The following is a 19,631-nucleotide window of genomic DNA, read 5'->3' on the forward strand; positions in this document are numbered from 1 at the left end:
ATACCCATATAGGAGGCGCGACGTGACCTCTGCGAATGACAGAGGGCTAGAGAATGTGAATCCCATGCATACATCCGATGTCCTGTGCGCTGCGCTTAGACAAGTAACACAGTCGAAGCCTCGACATAGTACTCACCCGTCACACAAGCGGGTAAATTGATCGACCAAGAGTTCTGATCCCAGTAGAGGTCTATGAATCGACTGGGTCCCATGTTCATAAGTATGCAGACTTGCAGTATGTCTCACCTGCTGTACTGAACGTCATTCTGCCAGGATATACGCTCCCATTGTGGCTCGTCATCGATGGGACTCATTGCGCTTGACCCAGTAAGTCGGAAGAAACAGCTGTGCCTTAGGTCTCTGGCTGACCGCGTATATATTAGGCATCCGGATACGCCGCTTCCAATTACTCCCTTGAGATGAATCAGCGTTGGTAATGCAGTCCTCTGCGCCCATCAACTTCTCGCACTTACACCTTGCGGATGAACCGCGCATTACCCCGCTGGACATTCGCTAGCAGTATGAAATAATAATCCCTGGGAACTGCTATCCACTCGGAGCGTGCGAAGGTCCCGCAAGTTGCTCCGTGAAATCATTGCCACGACTCGATTCCTTTATGGATATTCTGTTGATGCTTCTACATATGCCGGTCCTTGCAACGGAGCATATGGAATCACGTTGTCATGCGCAGTTTCCATATGATGGGAGGACATGTGTGTCCCGATGAAACCCGGCCCCAGCTCAGCGCGCACACACCGATTCTCTCGGTCCTTACACAATAATTGACACGAGCTCTAGGGTACATATATGGTTCTAGCATGCGTGTGACTGCTACTAGATGGCCGCTCACAATATACGCGCATTAGTCGGAACGCAATGTAGTTGATAAAAGCGCAACCTCTGTACTCGGGTCATTGTACCCTTTACGGAGCCCTCAGGTGATGTCTGCTGTAACACAGGTCGTTGAAACGGCGATAGGCTGTGTCATACCATCTTGCATTGAATTCGGGAGGTGGCTGTTCCCGAATGTTGTTTATGATCAGAATACCTGACTGACTACCCCTTTGACGCAGTTCTATGCGTATTGCGACATCTTTGGGGTCTCCGAGTGTCACTCAGAGTCCTTGTGTCAACCGTGATGTAGTGAGCGCATACATGCTCCCTTTGAACTCACAGGTTAATGAGTGTTAATTGCGTCTGTAGGAAGACATAGCGAGAACCGCACGCGAGAGTATACGATTCTTCCTCGCCGAACTCAGCATAGAGTGCGTACCATACACTCAAGATCCCGCTCTCGAGGCCCAAGTCGCCTCGGCGACGCGCTGTTGGCCAGATAGGGAACGGTTAGCGCCACACATTCGTACTGGCATCGTCATCGCGGCTACTGCATACGCACATAACAGCCTCGCTACTCGCACTCTCATTGCTCTCTACACCGCAATTGGCGTTGCCCTGGACGAGCCAGACATTCTTGAGTCTGCGAACGCCATAGGGTTTCACCATAGCCTGTGCACTGAAACATCAGAGCGACCGTCGGCTATCCTGGACGAATGGAGGCGGATCCTAGCCCGGATGTGGGATCACTTCCCGCGTTTTGGGGCGAGCTGCATTCTGACATCGACGCTCCAATTCCTGAACATGACGATGCTGGAGAACGAGACCAAGGGCAAGGTTCTCAACAGGACTGCAATGCCTTTCGTAGAATATAGGCGCATGACGGACGGCTTTCCCGAAGTGTATACGGCCTTTATTTGGGAGAAAGGCCGCTTTCCCGATGTCCAAGTATACATGCAAGCCATTCCGTGGGTTGTCAACTAGGCTCACGTTCGTCTGTTTTTTGGCACTGACGTCTTATGCATAGCAATGCAATGCGATTCATCAACTTTGGCAAGTGAGTATAGCCTCTTGTTCACAAATGAGGCCAAGGCTGAGCTGCCTTCAGCGATATACTATCATTTTACAAGGAAGAGGCCGCTGGAGAGACAGGAACATACATTCATGACCGCGCGCGCCTTACTGGGTTGTCTTCCGTAGAGACGCTCAGAGAGGTGGTAGAGGAGACGGTGTCTGCGTGGCGTCAGGTATGTGAGATACTTGGGGAAGGTATCGCAAGGGACGCTTGGAACAGCTTTGTTCGCGGGTATGTCACTTTCCACGTACACAATCCCCGATATCGCCTTTCAGAGCTACTGTGAAAACAGCCGCACTGTTGTAGTACAGTTCTCGACTGCATGATCTGGTCGCATTGGATATCCGCGCGTTTGTTGCAACGCGAGAACCCATAAGCGCGACGTATGCTCTACTCTTCTGGTCGATGAGTTGCTCATTACGACCGGCGGGCGATACAAGAGGGTCGTGATGTGCCACATCATAAAAAAGCCCTGCGATTCAATCTCATGAACAATGGCTGCGTCCATGCTGCTTCCTGGATGCATTGTGAAGCCGACCCCTGAACCTAGTTGTACACGCTGTTCGGCGCCACGATGTCCATAGCCACATCACGAATCACCCTGCTCGTCAATGATTCGTAGAGATCCTACGGAGGATTCTTTTAAAGGCACAGACATCCATGGGAGCTCAATTTGCCTGGCATAAGGAACCGTGATGAAAAATCATCATTACAGAAGAGCGCTTGCGGCCACAGAATCCGAGATACTCCGCCGGCGCACTTCGTCGTGATCCTACCATGATAGGATCATGTAAACAACGCTGTAGTTTCCCATTTGTAGATTGTCCCTAATTCCTGTGTCAACCCCGGTGCATCTCCTGCCAGCTGCCCGCACGAGTTTGGGTGATTGGGCTCTGGAATTCCCACTGCGAGATGTGATATTATCAGCCGCACTGCACCCTCGATTGTACGTACAGTCACTAACAGGCCCTTCGGACATCGGGTAATACTTCTATATTCTCTTGCCCGTTACTGGTACAGACATGATCCATTTGAGTCTACTGTGCTTCGCCTTTCGCGCACATATAGATCATCATATGTCGCGATCTGAAAACATGACCAAAAGGCGAAATCTTTATTTGATATCGTCTCGATATTCTGTCACAAATTGTCGATTGTTAAGATCGGAAAATTTCGGGAATATCCTAGCATATGTACATTCTTATTGAGACTCCGAGGGTGCGTCGAACGACATGCCGTGCCTGAGACCTGAGGACTGCATATTACAGAGTCCGAGCAATGTACCCTTCGTGCGGTATGATTACGACTAAACTTACCTCATTTGGCATGCACTCACACGGGATTAGGCATCTGTGTCTGGACGCTGATGGGCATTTCCGACATTAGTCCCACTGAATGTACGAAGGCGCTGGGGTGAGTCGGCTATGACAGTGACATGCTCTTTCTCTCCGAGTTTGTCCTCTTCGATTCTCAATCAGGAGTGTCTCGCGGAGCCTGTGCTTGAAACCAGTGCTAGAAGGAGCCCCTGATGTCTATAGCATCATCGATTAGGTTACAGCCATTACCGCGCACCTTCGGATGAAGAGTCAGAGCGCTCTGTGAGGTGAGTGACGGACAAATCACGACGAAATCCTGACAGAGAACACAACATCGGAGGGCATACGCATGCAATACGATCACGGAGGGATGCTGCGTGCGCGTTCCAAGATGCTGGACCCGGGGTCCGTATCATTGATCATTGCGAGTCGTTCCACGTAAGCCCAGACAGTGCGGGCACTGCGGGCACTGCGGAGTCTTCGTCCGAAGCACTATACGTGCACAAGGACACGAACCCGTGCCTGTCAGCCCCAGAGGCATCATCTCATGTCCTGATGCCGGACTTCTACGCCTCAAGGCTCGATACAGAGGCCGTAGGATGTCTCAAGCGTGTCAGACAGGGGACGAAGAATTTGATTATGCAGGAACAATTTCCGCGTCGGACATCGCGCGTCGCATCCAGAACTATCATGGTTGCAGACAAGAAACTGGTTCAAGAGGAGCGGACGGCAATCAAACGGGAGCAAGCAATCGAGAAATGAACGCGGGAGTCGCACCGTCGTGATTCACGCACGCATCTCATACTCGCAATGCCTGCTTGGAGTAGAAAGTAGTACGCCGCCTGTAGGAGATTCCAGCCTAAAGAGACCCTGCGGGCTTAAACATGCACGCGGCCAACCGGCACGTAGTAATTTGTCTCGAAAGCAGAGAAAACAAGGGGCAGGATACCGTGACAACATTACGAGCAGCCACCGACATGAGATACACGCGCAATCGCGCCCGAGAGGGCGCACGCACGAACGCCCGACGCTTACGCCGCCCACACCTCTCGCGCCCACGTCGCAACCTCGCGCAGCGCGTTCGTCCTCTCCGGCTCACACCACGTTACCGTGAGAAAATCGTGCGCAGCACCCGCTACCTCGATGTACGTTACGCCCTCGGTGCCGACGTCCGCCTCGAGGCGCGCGCGGAACGCACGAATCGCGTCCAGCGCAATCTCTGCGCCGCCGCTCACAATGCACGTCCGCGGGACACCCGCAAACGTGCCTGGCGTGATCTTCGCGTGGCGCGCGCCGGGCGACGTCCACGCGCTCGTCGCAGCGAGGTCCAAGGGCAGCTGCCCCGCAAGTGCTCGTAGGGAGTACCCGCTGCTGAAGAAGCGGTCGGTGTAATCCGATTGGAAGTTCCGCGTGAGGGACGCGTCCGGGCCAGTGTATGAAGCGGCCCAGTCGAGCGTTGGGGAGGACATGAGGACGCCGCAGGGCACGCCGAGCTCGGCGGGCAGCTGCGCACGGTATGCGACGAGGTAGCGTGCGAGCGAGAAGGCGAGAAGCCCGCCCGCGGAGTTACCCTCCAGAAGGATATTGGCGGGTGCGAAGCCGAGGTCATGCACGAGATAGTGGTATCCGGTGATGGCGTCGATGAACGCTGCCGGGAAGTGGTTAGCATCGCCGAGGGGCGGCGTGCTGGCGAGGCGGAACTCGAGTGCAAAGATGCGCGTGTCTCCAGAGAAGTGTTCAGAGAACCCGCTGAATAGCGTCTGCGTGGCCTTGTTCGACGGACGCGAGGTTCCAAGCTGCACACATGGCAAGCGTTAGCATCGGGTTGTGCAGAGCCATAGGGTAGCACGTACCACGAACCCTCCACCTAGTGAAGGCCGACGTCAGATCAGCTATACACTTTCATGATTGTGGTGTAACGTGGACTCACCGTGGAAGTGATATATCACCTTTTCGCCCGGAGATGCCTTTTGGCCCACTTCTCCGTTGGGCCCTCGCGGACCATACCAGAAACCCGGGGTTCTGACGGCGTCGACCTGGTTGGCCCTGGCATAGTCGCTGATTTCACCAACAATAAGATCGGGCACAGGGTCTGCCCATGCGATTCCAGGTTCTTTGGGGTCGGGTTTGTCCTCTTTGGGGTATGGAAGCGGGACGAGTGCAGTCATGAACATGCCGTGCACGAATGCCCGAAAGGCGGTGACTGCAAGTGAGCGTTTCATGGTCCATGTAGCTACAGGACGCCACGAAGGGACGGTGAATGTGAGCATCCATACAGGCAAGCGGATGAACAGGATGGTGAGGGCATTGCAGAGCCCATAGAACGAGCGCAAGGGCTGTCTGCGAAAGAGGAAGACCATGGCTGGGGGTGGGAGACAGGAGGCAGTTAGAGCTGCGATGAGCTTTGGATAATGCTCAAGTTCCAGGTCAAGTGAGCCGAAGGTGCATGTTTTCTGGTTCCGTGGATTCGCAGGTGGCCCTTCCAGCTGATTCCATATCACTAGACCTGTTAAACTCGATATGTGCGTAAGCGGATTTTTGGTGGGAACGAGCAGGCCCTTGTAACAACGGCTTAGTTTGGTAAATTGTGGCTGTGACGACGGCCGCGAGCGTTGACTCTGAATTTCGCATGCGCCCAATTATTCTCGGGTAAGACGGCCATTGCAATCAAATTCCTTTTTGGAATTTGACAGCGCGGGAATGTTCATGACGTAAGCCACCGCGGACTACGTGATGATTCAGTCGCCGAACCCTATCCGCTTTGCTAGAGCCGGCCTCCGTTTCTAACATCAGTGAGGATCCGTGGTAGACGTTGAAGATGGATGGATGGTGGGATTTCCATGACTTCTCCATATAGACTCTACTCACAGCCTCTGACAGATCGTGGATGAATGCCATGAGGGAAACCCGGCCATGGTCGACCTGATGGTCGCTCCTGGCACGTTAAAATGCCTCCTATCGGTTTGATGTATGGGTGGTACTGGCTCTATTGAGCCGGGGTAAGACTAGACCTAGACCTACACCGTATTAGACCACCTGCCAGTGGGACGTCAAATTGAGACATGGCGACCTGATAAAGATCTTTACAATAAGACTGGACTCCGTGCCACAATTGTTCATCGCGCATTCATCATGAGTTCTACAACGGCTGCACTCCCTCCTTACAACAAAATCCATCTCGTCGGCGTGTGGGTTGAGACCGTGCTCTGGTGTACGCCTTCTACCGAAACGCGCTCTATTCGCTGTCAGGACTGACAGCGACCGCTTTTTGCAGCAATAAAGTCGGTCCATTGTGAGGTCTCTCGATGATGCGCTAAACGTTTCCGCAGCCTGGTCACCTTCCTCGCTGCCGTATGGATTATATTTTGGAAACGCAGTGGAGCACATCAATGGTAAGGGGACATGCGACGTCCCACCTTCTGTCCAATTCACACTCCGTAGGATGCTGGGAGCAACATCAATTCTGCTGTTCACGCTCGTCACCGTGCACATAGGAGCCTCTCTGCAGCAGCTTCTTGAAGCTTTCATATACATTCCCGCCGGTGCGCCAGCGGACTATACAACTCTCTATTGGCTCAATTTCCGGAATCCAATGTTGATCCTCAAGAGCATCCTTTACACAACGACGGTGGGGCCCCTGACCAGACATATTACATGAGCTGACAGGTGCATGTATTTTAGGTGTGGGTACAAGACATTGTTCTAGTATGTGCATCGCGCCAACACCGAGTGAGGTCTAAATGCAGCGTTGTGCACAGATCTGGCGACTGTACATTGTGTGGGATCACAACTGGAAAATCTGCGTACTTCCCGTACGTACAGAGGCACCACACTTCTCAACAGCTTTGCTGACCTTATGCACTCATCAGCTCCTACTCGACCTCGCACACATTGGTATGCCAGTACGCTTGTATCGCAATAGATTCTCTGACGCCTCTGTCCTCCCTCAGGAACCGCATATGCCGACGTCTCGTACACCTCTAAGCCCAACGTCAACTTCTTCAGCGGCGCCATTCGGAGCGTGACGCTTTTCGGCTGGGCCGCCGACCTCGTTATCAACATCTCGGTCACGACTCTCATCGCATCGCGGCTATGGTACATGGGGATGCGTGTGCGCTCCGTGCAATCGCGCACGGGCCAGTCACGCATCGAGAACCAGTATCTGCCCGCCATCTTCACGATCATCGAGTCCGGCGCGCTCTTCGCCGCCGTCACGATCTTCATGCTGTCCATCTACGTCAGCGGTAACCCTTTCAACCTCGCGGCGGTCGACATCTCCACCCAACTCGCGGTACGCTGTGCCTATTTTTCTTCCCCTTACTCCTGCTACTCCCCGCGGTGTATCGGTGCGAGTGCTGATAATGTAATCTGTAGGCACTTACGCCGTTACTGCTGATCGTGCGCGTCGGGCTCGGTCTAACGCATGGCCTGCCAGCCGCATTCAAGAGCCTGAAGGCCTCGGAGACCATGGGCGAGCTGTCCACGTTCCAGGCGAATGCCCAGACCACGACGAATTCGATGCGATTCACTTCGCACGGCGGGACGACAACGACTGCAGGCGCCACATCTGCACTAGGGGAGACGGACGTCGAGCTGGAGAGTATGAAGTTCAACCCGTCCGTGATATCCGTCAAGGAACCCGTGCGCATCCTCTCAGAGAGCAAGGGCACCTTGGCATAGGCCCGCTTGATGATCTCCGGGCTCGTGTGCTTAGCGTGATATATTAGTACCTCACAATGGCACAAACTACATTATATGAGCTTACCACTTCGGCTGCGTTTATCTCCTTGGGATGGCTCGCTGACAAAGGCCCTGACGGGACTTTTCATACCCAAGCCTAACATTTATACTTTCAGGCTAGCTCCACGGAAGTTGAAAGTCTGAATGACGGCCACGCTTCCGGTTCGCGTGTATTGCGCAGCACTCTTCTATAAACCGCAGCACCGCAAGTACGTCGAACATTTCGATAGCCAATTCGAAGAGAGATCCCCTCGTGGCATCGTTCGTCAATAACATTCTTGAGTGAGTGGTCTGGATTTCCTCTGCGCTTGACAGTGGTGGTTTCACCCTCACGTTATGCGAATGCGAGACGTAATGAGCACCTGGCTCGGAGTTGGACGTGCAGGCGTGAATGAATCTCAGGTGGCTCGACCATACTGCCCTCATCGAAAGAGAAAACACAACGCGAATGAGAATGAATCAGGTTCGTCACGGAGGCTACTTCAAGTTGCGCTGCAAACACTCTGCCAGAAATGTGCAGACAATGAAGATCGATCGTTATTGCGTTGGGTTTCGGAAAGTCACCGAGCCCGCATGCAATGTGTAGTGTAGATGAAAGATTTCGAGAAATTATGTCCCATGATTGTATTTTGATATGAGTCTCTCCTAGGCACCTTTGATGGCCATGGCCAAAATAGAAAAGTGTCCCCGTGTATTGCGACGCAAGTAGGTTTAGCGCCCTCGACACGTGACGTACTGTACGTAGTGTAAAGTTGTCGCATACTGTACTCCTCACAGTTCCAACGCGATACCTCAGAAATTCCTGCCCAGAATGTCCTACTGCGCGTCCTCGCTGAATCTGAAGCTCTACAGTGGCCCACCGTTGATTCTGAAATTCACATCAACCCCCGGGCCGTTTTTGCACAGGTATTCGCGGGCAGACTTATCGATTTAGATCACAGCGAAGCTGATTGCGAATTCGATTTTGGAATCTGACAGCGCGGGAATGAACGTAAGCAACTGTGAACCCCACCTGCTCCAGGCTGCGTCTCTGACATAAGTGAGGCTCCATGGAGAATATTAAAGATGGATGGTGGGATTGTCCGTGACTTCTCTATATAGACTCTACATCAACTCACGGCCTCTGACAGTTCGTGTATGAATCACATGGTCGGATTGCTGTGGTATTGGCTCTACTGAACCGGAGGTGGGTTGGTAAGGCTAGAATCAAAACTACGTCGTACTCGTTCACATGATACATCAGATTGAGACATCGTTAGATGATCTCCTGCTCTCTGATAAAGACCTCTACGACAGAAACAAACTCTGTGCCACAAGGGTTCATCACACATCCAACATGTCGTCTACAACAGCTGCCCTCCCCCCTTACAACAAGATTCATCTCATTGGTGCATGGGTTGAGACCGTGCTCTGGGGTACGTCTTGCACCGAAACACGCTCTATTTACTATCAGTACTGATAGTGGCCACATTTTCACAGCTATGAAGTCGGTTCATCGTATGTCTCCCGCGATGATGCGCTAAAGTTCTCTGCAGCCTGGTCACTTTCCTCGCTGTCGTATGGATTATATTCTGGAAACGCAGTGATGCACATCAGTGGTAAGAGGTCCTATAATGTCCTGCCTTTTGTCCAATTTATAGTGTATAGGTTGCTAGGGGCCATGTCAATCCTGCTGTTTACGCTCGTCACCGTGCACATAGGAGCCTCGTTGCAGCAGCTACTTGAAGCGTTCATATACATACCAGCCAATGCGCCAGCGGACTATACAACCCTTTATTGGCTCGACTTCCAAAATCCAATGCTGATCCTCAAGAGTATTCTTTGGATCACAACGGTGGGCGTCCCAGTGCAGACGTGTGTCGTCATCTGACAGATGCAGGGCTCTTAGGCATGGGTTCAAGAACTTACCCTGGTATGTGCATCCCAACAAGACCGACTAGGTCTGAATGCAAAAACCTGTCACAGATATGGCGACTGTATATTGTATGGGATCACAACTGGAAGATCTGCGTACTTCCTGTATGTGCAGAGGCACATTGCTTCTTGACTGCTTTGCTGAAATTGTGTACCCACTAGCTTCTACTTGATCTTTCCCATATTGGTATGCCGGTCCGCTTGCATCGCAGTTGATTTTCTGACACCCTCGCACCCTCAGGAGCTGCCTATGGCGAAGTCTCGTACACATCTCGGCCCAATATTGACTTCTTTAGTGGCGACATCCGCAGGTTGTCGCTCTTCAGCTGGCTCGCAGGCCTCATCATCAACATCTCGGTCACGACGCTCATCGCCTCGCGGCTGTGGTACATGGGCATGCGTGTGCGCGCCGCGCACTTGAGCTCTGGCCAGTCGCGCGTCGAGAACCAGTACCTCCCTGCCATATTCACGATTATCGAGTCCAGCGCCCTCTTCTCTGCCGTCACAATCTTCACGTTGACCATCTACCTGAGCGGCAGTCCGTTTAACCTGGCAGCGATTGACATCGCCACGCAGCTCGCGGTACGCTACATCCGTTATTCTTCCCCTTCGCCATCCCCTGCTCCTGCTCTTACTCCCCACAGTGTATCGGTGCGAGTGCTGATAACGTAATCTGTAGACACTTACGCCGTTACTGCTGATCGTGCGCGTCGGGCTCGGTCTCACGCATGGTCTGCCGGCCGCATTCAAGAGCCTGAAGGCCTCAGAGACCATGGGCGAGCTGTCCACATTCCAGGCGAACGCCCAAACCACGACGAATTCGATGCGATTCACCTCGCAAGGCGGGAGAACAACGACTGCAGGCGCCACATCTGCACTAGGGGAGACGGACGTCGAGCTGGAGAGTATGAAGTTCAACCCGTCCGTGATATCCGTCAAGGAACCCGTGCGCATCCTCTCAGAGAGCAAGGGCACCTTGGCATAGGCCCTCTTAGTGCTCTTCGGGCTCGTGTATTTAGTGTGATATATTAGCACCTCACAATGGCTCTTTATGAAGGTTGCCATTTGACGATACTTCCCTTGGCACGCCTCAGTCGTCAGCCAAGCGCCGCCCAAAATACCGGCAACTAGTAGGTCTTACTACGGTCATTTTTCACTTTACATAAGCATATATATGGATTACAATCATGCACACGAAATGGAGCACATAAGTGTCGTGATTATCAAAAATTGGTGCCACTGCATGCGGTATTCAATTTTCTGGTACGAGAAATCAAACAGAAATCGAAAGTAAAGTCAAATTATCTAATCAGTATCATGGCGCCTAATATGAAGAAACATCGATTCTGCAATCTATTTACCATTGTCTCTTTCAATTTTATTTTCGATTCTTCGATTTCCATTCGATTTCTACATCAATACGATTTAACAGGTGCTACTCGCTTTTCATTCAATTGATTCGATGTTTTTCGCAAAAGAATTGATTTCTGCGTTGAGTGATGTCGAAGACAGTTGCCACAGAACGACCTCGGCATATGCCGGAGTGCCACGCGGTTGTTCTAAAAATGAATTGTGTTCAACCCGCCTACCATGGCAATATATCAATCCCTTTAGTAGTGTAGGTATCACCTTCTTTCGAGATTCCTTGACAATGTGAATATCAATGATGTCGGTATCGCACTGAGTCTCTTCTGCCAGGACAGATCCGTCAGGGTCGCATCTCATGTCAGCAAGAAGTATGTAGCTCCTTCTCATATGAAGCTCTCCCCGAGTGAAACTTCTACTCAAATCTCACGCCCCCATTCACTGCTCGCCCTTCATCTGACATGTCTACATCCACTCATACTGACCTCTCGATTCTCCAATACCAGAACATCATCGTCTCACGCCCGACTCCCGCTGTCGCACTCGTCACTTTGAACAGGCCCAAAGTCTTGAACGCACTTTCCGCTGCGCTCATCGACGAACTTGTGAGCGCGTTGTCGCTTTTGGACACGGATGATACCACTCGGGCGATTGTTATCACTGGCAATGAGCGAGCATTTGCAGGTGCATATCCGTTCATGACAGTGTCATTGAGGCTAACAGGTTCCTTGCAACAGCGGGTGCAGATATAAAGGAGATGAAAGACAAAACTTGTGCGTCCGCCAATGTTGATTGTCACCAGAACGCCCGGAATTCATCACTTTTACGGTTCTCATCGCTCTATCATTTCGACAACTTTCCTACGGATTTGTGCTGCAGATGTGGATGTATTCAAGCACAAGTTCTTAGAGAACTGGACTCTCATATCACATGTACGGAAGCCCGTCATTGCTGCAGTGAGCGGGTATGCTGTGAGTCATTTCAATGCTTAGAGTGATAGTTAGCATTGCTTACTCTGCCCCACAGCTTGGTGGTGGCTGTGAGATTGCCATGGCGTGCGACATTGTCCTTGCTTCTCCTACTGCTGTTTTCGGTCTTCCCGAGATCGATATAGGCGTCATACCAGGAGCAGGTGGAACTCAGGTCGGTCTCTTCATTTGCTTGGCATATGTCTGAAATGTCTCATTCAACCTCCATGTTTGAAAGCGACTCGTTCGTGCGATTGGTAAATCGCGCGCCATGGAGCTGATTCTTAGCGGACGCCGGTTCAGCGCCACCGATGCCGCCGCGTGGGGTGTTGTCTCGCGCGTCTCTGAGGACGTCTTTGCGGACGCGATTGAGCTTGCAACCACTATTGCCGGGAAGGGTACTATTGCCGTGCAAGCAGCAAAGGAGGCGATCAACGTCGCGTTTGAGACGTCCCTCGATGAGGGATTGCGGCACGAGCGGACAATCTTCTATGGCCTATTTGCGACGCAGGATCAGAAAGAGGGTGAGGAGTTCCTTGTATATTGAACAATATCGATAGTAACGGATGAATGTAACAGGAATGTCGGCGTTTGCTGAGAAAAGGCCGCCGGTATGGTCGCACTCGTGAGGATGCGATCTGATCATAGTTCTTTATTATATGTCCTACTTTTGATCTCACTAGGGCTTCATTTGCGGGGTTTTTAGACTAGTCACTCCCTAGCAAGGTCGATTCGGAGGGCATGCTCGATCACCCAGTATGCGTGCACTACGTACGATAACACCGTTAGCTGAATAACGTTCCCACGCTATCAAACTGCATTGCAAAATTGAATTTGCCTTTCTTCCTGGCTCGCTTGATCGCTCGTTATCTAGATTCTTGTACGTTGAGTGGGGTCCTGCTGCCTCATGAACTCTTAGCCGCTTTCCCATTGTCGCTGTGCGTCTTACCATTGTCAATCATGCTCTGGTCATACCTCTTTGTTCAGGCTGCTTGGCTCGTCATCTGCCCTTAGTGCCATCACTTCTGGGCACCATACGCGCACACGTGGAATCTACTACGACGCTCTGGATACCATATCCGTCTTTGGATGACCTGGTAGGGTCCCAAAGCAGCATATGCTCCTCCATGACGTTGTCCCTATGCCCTCGGCGCGTTTTTGAGCGCCTGTGCGTGCTTGTCCACCGTACGAGGTCATTTGTATCATCTTCCTTGCATAACGGCGACTCCGCACAGCCTCTGGCGCGTTCACAGCTTTTTAGATTGAGCACAGCGTGGCCTACTAGTATCTGTCAGTGAAGCATACATCTCTGCTTGGGGTCTGCTCATCTTTGATTTATGATTCGGATCTTTTCTCACCGAAGAGATTGAATCGTATCGCTAGGCCACATTCCCTGGCAAGCTTGTGACATGAGGGATGATACCAGGGCTGGTAAGCTCCGCGATCACACAGCGCGGATACGGTGTTTTGATCGTACTATTGTTGCTGTGCGGTGGAATTGGTTGCAGTGAACTTTTCAGATTGTCCACAACCTCTGGATCGCGAAGTTCTAGGGTAATGCTTGTTACAGGAACTGTACATAGCTGTTTCGGTTGTACCTACATCGGTGGTCAAATCAAGTAATCAAACTTCAATTCGTGCTTTGGTATGCTCCAAATCTTCTAATCTGTCCGATAGTCTAGCAACTGCGACTCTGATCTTATGAGTGCATTGCGGCTTCCCTTCATACTCCATGGCGGGTTGAAGACTCTGTAATCGGGGATGATAGAGACACGGAATCTATACCACGATCTGTCTCAGGTACTGATGAACTCGGGCTCTTGCGTTCAGATGAGAACGGTCCATATCTCCGATAGCGCTAGAGCTCTGTCTCTATCGTGACCCGCTCACATGCATCCTCTATTACCCACAAGAGACGGTGGGGAGATTTTGAGTTGTAACTTCAATAAGTTTGAATAGGCGCATAGCATTCGCGAAAGCAGGGACAACTGTACAATATCAGAACTTCCTATGCATGTAGACGGCTCCCCGGTAGACTTGCACGTAAAAGGTCACATATGACATGGGGAGAGGTAATATTAATGCCCTTCGCAGAGTGCCTCAGTTCTGAGGTTCGGATCATCACCTGAAGGGAGTGACGGACATACTTTCAATGCTCAAGGAACCAAAGATTGGACCGATGCTTTAGCTTCCGAACGAGAGGCTAGATTACCGGACAACTTCATGTCCTGTAGGACATATTCGTCGCGTGTTGACAACGAAATCATGTCAGTCGCGATTTCGTGTTCCGTTGCTATATGCACCGTGGCCGCCGGCGCAGAAGAGAACATATGTCCTGGATGTATGGAAACAGCCTCGTCTCTGCCTTGGAGCAGATTTCTTGGGATGCCCTGCGTGACACCGAAGCCGACTCGGACCAAGATGAGGAGTGGTGTAAATCCCTGTGGGTTTAGGTCAGATAATATGACAGTCAACCATATATACTTACCACCAATTGGGCCCCGATGTACGTCGATGTTACAGTCAACGGCGAATGTTTTAGCAGAATCCCAAGCATTATAACGAGGCAGACGGTGTATATAACCCCACTCTCGATTATAGTGATTAGGGGCACGATGTATGGGTTTTTCGTATCACGAATGCCGAAGAGCAAGTTGAATTCAGCCCTCCTCCTGCTCAGGTGCAAGAGCCGAGCCGCGATCATGCCGGTCATATAAACACTCATCGCAAGATCCAGCGACCATCCAGCCAGGCCTATTGACTCTGAATCATGTGCGTAGATGTCCAGTGTTCCCCGAGCGAGGTAATGCACTGCGAGATAACCGCATACTGTTATAAGAACATATAAGCGACTAACTCAGAGCCATGATCGCGAGAGTGACGAACCGGTGCGAGGTATCGCTAGGATGAGCTGTACAAGCACTTTGAATAAGGTCATAGAAAAGCTGCCATAGCGCGCACATACTGGTAGCACACAGAACCTCCAATCTCGATCCCATACCCAGTACAGGCGCCAGATCTACCGGAATACACTAAGTCACTTTACGCGAGCATAGACGCAGAAAACGTACAAGTGTGCAATCCTGCATCCATGCCTAGGGTGTCTTGTCAACACGTCACTCCGTGATAGCTTCCTGAAGACTTACAATCGTAATGTACATTAAAGTCTTGATATAGGACATCGGGTTTGAACCGTCTAGCCAATACGCGTCTATGTCCGGAGGAGACATGTAGACAAAGCATTCAAGCAATTGTCTTACTGATGTTGCCATGTTGACAGTGAGACACACGTATATGGCCGTCGAACTCGTGCGGAGAATCCTGACGCAGAATAAACACTATGTCAAGTAACGGGAATGTGTTTCGTACCATCGATGTGCATCTTTGTGTCTGTGCCGTAAAAGCCACATGGCAACCACGTAAAGAATAGAACTGCGTGGCAAGTGTAAGACCAGACACTATCCAAGAGTTGTAGCATACTTGATTGCTACAATATAGGATCAGCTTTAGATTAGAACAGTCATGTGGAAAGACTCACCCCATAATATTGTTTGCAGCCATATGCCGATTAAGTTGATTTTGCCGTAACGAGGGATGGATTCGTCTGACATTCCGGAAACACAGTACACTTGAGTGACTTCGGATTGACCGCGTCCCTCTCGTACTATATACATATACTCTGCGCAGTGCTCGAGAGATACATCATCTATCATTTGTTCTCTTCCTTAAGATATCAAGGCGTAAGGTACTGTTACAACCCTAGATGTTCAACAGATATCATCGTGACATATGCACAAGACGGTTTTATGATAGTCACTCTAAGTATAGGTCGGCTTCAAAACGCGCCCCCGGACCGTAAGATAGCGTCTCGAGCATATCATACTACGTAACACTCGCCGGCTGATGGCCGTCTAAGCTTACCGTACTGTTGGTCTCAAGCTGTGGCTGTAAGGTTTGTTGGGCCTCAGCCCTCAGTCGCCATGCGTCACGACCCAGTCTATAGTGAGTACCAAACTCTACGTTCGTCTAGACTCCGGGGTACCTCAGGTAACCTAAGCGGCGCTGGCGTCGCCTTACTAAATAACCACTGCCTTCCATTGAAATTTGAGATGTCATGTTCATGCTCACTCTATCGTGCATGATTCCCCGACATCGCGTGATCCACTATGACCATGCCGATATTATTCCCCAGCTGTAACATCTCCTCTCGGTATCATGGAAGTTGAATCTACATACCTGTAACCTCGAGGTCCTTCACGGAAGTCTTGCGAAAATGAACGACAGAAGAGCTGAAAATAATGATGTTGTAGGATACTTGCTGGTGCAGACTCGAACATCGCGCTGGAAGGCGAATTATAGCGAGCCCGCGCAACGCGTCGCGTCGAGCAAGATTTTGACGACGCAGATTTTGGCTTACGGTCATGTGACGCGTGCATGATTCGCAAACCTGATTGGCTGGTTAGCCCTTCGCGAGCCAAGAACGTGATCAAATCACGGCTGCATCACGCTCAGTCATCTGTGACCCTTTCAGCGACCTTCAGCCACATCTAGGTGCAGCGAAAAGTCGCTTTCTTTACAGCGACGTTTGAGCGGCAACTTTGAACGCACCTACTGTCTGGACTCCCCAAATTGAAACAGACTATGATTTCGCGCCCTGCACCGCTCTTAGCTCCTCGAACTGAGAACATAAATATCTTTCGACGTATCAACTTGATTCTTGCTGTGTTCGGCTCTGCTCATTGCCGCGGAGGGCACGGTACTAATAATACCATGGTCTGTCCATGCGTGGCTGCTGTCACCTCTGCCACTCCCTGTGAACATAGGATCGGTTTTGCCTGCGAACGCAAGCATCTGTTGATTTTGGAACTGCGCTCTGCGATCTCGGTTTCATAACGGAGATCAACATGTCTGCATTGCGTGGGACCTCCTCATGTGGTCCTCTTTCATTCAGCGCAGAGGAGTTTACTCGGTCCATGAGGGGGAGCCCGAAGAATAAGTGGCGAATGGGCGGGGTGCCAGTGGCACAGGTGGGGCTGACGGAGGCGGAGGCGGGGGTGGGGCTGATGGAGACCTGCGTGACCACGAACTCTACCGCTGACCGCGGGGGGATGGAAACTGTCAAAAGCTCCCTGCGCTGATTATCGCTGGCTTGTTGCGGGCGGTATTGGTTGCGGGGACCTATTGAGACTAGGGCAGCGTGCATGACATCCAAGAAAGTCTGGGACAATAGACAGAGCAGCGTGAGGCATAAGCTCATGGAGGCCCGAGAAAATGCTGATTTCTCACAATCAAATTAAGGATGCTGCTTCGTGCAGCTGATGGCAAGCGCTGTCAATCTAAGACCAAATGCTGCGCGCTCGGTCGGACGTGCGGGGCCAGACAGCCTTGTCGTGATTCTCAGCCGTCTCTCGCTCCGCAGGCTCATTTCATAAAGCCTGAGGTACGCTGCCTGCTAACCAACGCCCATCTCACTTACTAGCTCAGAGCTTGCCTAAAACGCACCGCAAACTCGAAATGCCACCGATTAAGAACGGCCGTGTTCTATTCAACGAGATCCCCACAGGCCACCCCGTGCCTGGACGGACGACGGTATACGATGGCTCTCAGACGATCGACCCGGATATGGTGCCCCTGAACGGCGGTTTCCTCGTGAAGACGCTCGTCGTTTCCATCGAACCTCTCATCTTGAGAAAGATGAAATTATTGGCGTGTTCTCTGAATATTGTTTGTCTTTATTGGGCTAAGATTCGACCTTCAGTACGTTATAGGACAACCGTGAGTGTCTTTTCATCTAACTCGTTCCGCTGGCGTTTCAGCCGACTATTGCTCGGTTCATTGGAGCCATGAGCTATGGAGTACGTTCGGCTCGGGTGACCCATCTTGAAGGACAATTGGTCCGGCTTAGCAAAATCACATTGCCATGATGTCATGGCGACGACTTCAACCAGCAACCTCATAGTAGATAACTAGCAAATGAACACAGAAAAAAGGCGAGAGCCAGAGGTAATAACTCCGCAAAAGCGCCACATTCCGCCCAGTGCTGCCTCCAGTGGCAATGAAATTGCAGCATCACATCTCGCCTATTGTCCCCAACACGCATGCCTCTGGATTACTGACGCCCATCCTCGCAGCATCTCGAACTTTGGCGTCGGTGTCGTCCTGCGCTCCGAAGACTCTGCCATCAAGCCCGGCGATCACGTCTACTCGGGCGACATCCGTACGCCTCTCACCCCTGCGCGTACTAGGTGATTGTGTTGACAAGGGATTTCAGTCTTCCAGGAGTACTTTGTTGCTACCGACGCCAGCCTATTTCAAGTTCTGGAGAACAAGGAGAATCTGCCGTGGTCCGTCTACGTCGGAGTATGTGGTATGCCTGGTATGTAGTCATCAAAGCGCCAAATTTCTCCAATGGGCTCATGGCCATTGGCAGGCCAGACGGCACACCATGGGTGGAGGGAGTTTGCGCATGCACCAAAGGGCAAAGTCGCCTTCGTTAGTTCTGGTGCAGGTTCGCGGTCCCCCCCTGCTCAGTGATACGAGATGCCTATCCACACGCACGTCCAGGTCCAGTAGGAGCGACGGTCATCCAGCTTGCCAAGCAGGACGGCCTCAAGGTGATGGGCTAACGGTAGCGCTTATAGATACTGGGACAACGTCGGCGGAGAGACCCTCGAGGCTGCAATCAACGCGGCCGCTGTAGGCGCGCGCTTCATCGAGTGTGGTATGGTCTCTGGGTACAACAAGGAGACGCCGTACCCCGTGAAGAACTTGGTGCTCATCGTGGTCAAGGAGCTCCAGATCCTTGGCTTCCTTTCGTCATCTCTACAAACGAAGCACCTTGCGAACTTCTACCGCGAGATCCCGCCAGCGGTCGCGCGCGGGGAGATCAAGTATTTTGAGGACCGCCGGCTCGGGCTGGAGAATGTAGGGGAGACGATTTTGGATATGTTGACGGGCCAGATAAAGGGGAAGAGCGTGATTGTAGTCTCTCAGAAATAAATATGTTATTCGCATGTCCAGCACATCCCGTACGAGTGCTTCGATGCTGAAAGGACTCGGAAGGGATAAGTACGATATGCCATACTGGTGTGTGATACATTGCATTCAGTGTCAGGCGATCTTGCTTATTGGAACTCTGACATGAGTGTGGGGATTCGGACGCCATTGACAGTTGGTAACGCCCATGCATAGCGGGCGCTTAGTAATTCAAGTTCGATCCTTGTCACAAGCCCGCACGACATGGGCTACTAGCACCGGCACTGGCCTGTCTTCAATTTCTGCGCGTATGCGTGCCGTTGTCATGGGATAACCAGCGCCACGCTCTGAAAATAATGCGATACACTCGGCGGTCACGCCATGTACATACATTCAAATTTCGATGACAATAGCGTAGCTCAATTTGGTTCCAATACACGAAAG

At 51.6% G+C, this 19,631-nt stretch overlaps 7 protein-coding genes across 7 annotated transcripts; 5 read left to right on the forward strand and 2 right to left on the reverse strand.

The window, feature by feature from the left end:
* Nucleotides 1-1,206: 1,206 nt before the first annotated feature.
* POSPLADRAFT_1153288 (hypothetical protein) lies at nt 1,207-2,195 on the forward strand (the record flags this gene model as incomplete). The annotated part of the gene is made up of 2 exons (XM_024486731.1): nt 1,207-1,802; nt 1,943-2,195. Coding segments are annotated over 2 exons (849 nt in total), but the record flags the coding sequence as incomplete, so codon positions are not given.
* A 2,061-nt stretch (nt 2,196-4,256) lies between these two features.
* Nucleotides 4,257-5,585, reverse strand: POSPLADRAFT_1060473 (hypothetical protein; the record flags this gene model as incomplete). Its single annotated transcript, XM_024481266.1, has 3 exons — nt 4,257-5,021; nt 5,079-5,092; nt 5,156-5,585. The coding sequence occupies 3 exons, from the start codon at nt 5,583-5,585 to the stop codon at nt 4,257-4,259; spliced, it is 1,209 nt and encodes a 402-aa protein (XP_024335381.1).
* Nucleotides 5,586-6,357: 772 nt separating this feature from the next.
* On the forward strand, nt 6,358-7,905 carry POSPLADRAFT_1049345 (hypothetical protein; the record flags this gene model as incomplete). The annotated part of the gene is made up of 7 exons (XM_024479723.1): nt 6,358-6,436; nt 6,555-6,853; nt 6,907-6,930; nt 6,984-7,037; nt 7,095-7,119; nt 7,176-7,516; nt 7,600-7,905. 7 exons carry the CDS (start codon nt 6,358-6,360, stop codon nt 7,903-7,905), a joined length of 1,128 nt encoding a protein of 375 aa, XP_024335382.1.
* A 1,396-nt stretch (nt 7,906-9,301) lies between these two features.
* On the forward strand, nt 9,302-10,864 carry POSPLADRAFT_1049346 (hypothetical protein; the record flags this gene model as incomplete). Its single annotated transcript, XM_024479724.1, has 9 exons — nt 9,302-9,380; nt 9,445-9,462; nt 9,501-9,563; nt 9,606-9,799; nt 9,854-9,877; nt 9,931-9,984; nt 10,042-10,066; nt 10,121-10,461; nt 10,559-10,864. 9 exons carry the CDS (start codon nt 9,302-9,304, stop codon nt 10,862-10,864), a joined length of 1,104 nt encoding a protein of 367 aa, XP_024335383.1.
* Nucleotides 10,865-11,662: 798 nt separating this feature from the next.
* Nucleotides 11,663-13,045, forward strand: POSPLADRAFT_1075910 (hypothetical protein). Its single transcript, XM_024482868.1, has 6 exons — nt 11,663-11,928; nt 11,982-12,017; nt 12,124-12,215; nt 12,271-12,387; nt 12,451-12,736; nt 12,792-13,045. The coding sequence occupies exons 1-6, from the start codon at nt 11,706-11,708 to the stop codon at nt 12,839-12,841; spliced, it is 804 nt and encodes a 267-aa protein (XP_024335384.1). The 5' UTR covers nt 11,663-11,705; the 3' UTR covers nt 12,842-13,045.
* Nucleotides 13,046-13,873: 828 nt separating this feature from the next.
* Nucleotides 13,874-15,823, reverse strand: POSPLADRAFT_1049348 (hypothetical protein; the record flags this gene model as incomplete). The annotated part of the gene is made up of 10 exons (XM_024479725.1): nt 13,874-13,961; nt 13,987-13,991; nt 14,378-14,653; nt 14,701-15,041; nt 15,099-15,123; nt 15,178-15,231; nt 15,359-15,533; nt 15,582-15,644; nt 15,672-15,699; nt 15,751-15,823. The coding sequence occupies 10 exons, from the start codon at nt 15,821-15,823 to the stop codon at nt 13,874-13,876; spliced, it is 1,128 nt and encodes a 375-aa protein (XP_024335385.1).
* A 2,011-nt stretch (nt 15,824-17,834) lies between these two features.
* On the forward strand, nt 17,835-19,211 carry POSPLADRAFT_1071347 (hypothetical protein; the record flags this gene model as incomplete). The annotated part of the gene is made up of 7 exons (XM_024482439.1): nt 17,835-17,969; nt 18,029-18,067; nt 18,183-18,429; nt 18,484-18,588; nt 18,643-18,720; nt 18,777-18,826; nt 18,978-19,211. The coding sequence occupies 7 exons, from the start codon at nt 17,835-17,837 to the stop codon at nt 19,209-19,211; spliced, it is 888 nt and encodes a 295-aa protein (XP_024335386.1).
* Nucleotides 19,212-19,631: the final 420 nt, after the last annotated feature.

Source organism: Postia placenta (genome assembly GCF_002117355.1).
Source record: "Postia placenta MAD-698-R-SB12 unplaced genomic scaffold POSPLAscaffold_14, whole genome shotgun sequence".
Taxonomy (NCBI): domain Eukaryota; kingdom Fungi; phylum Basidiomycota; class Agaricomycetes; order Polyporales; family Adustoporiaceae; genus Rhodonia; species Rhodonia placenta.

Coding starts and splice junctions, on each gene's coding strand:
- POSPLADRAFT_1075910 (XM_024482868.1), top strand. CDS start 11,706: ATGTCTACATCCACTCATACTGACCTCTCGATTCTCCAATACCAGAAC. Junction 11,929..11,981: donor CAATGAGCGAGCATTTGCAG/GTGCATATCCGT, acceptor TCCTTGCAACAG/CGGGTGCAGATATAAAGGAG. Junction 12,737..12,791: donor GACGCAGGATCAGAAAGAGG/GTGAGGAGTTCC, acceptor TGAATGTAACAG/GAATGTCGGCGTTTGCTGAG.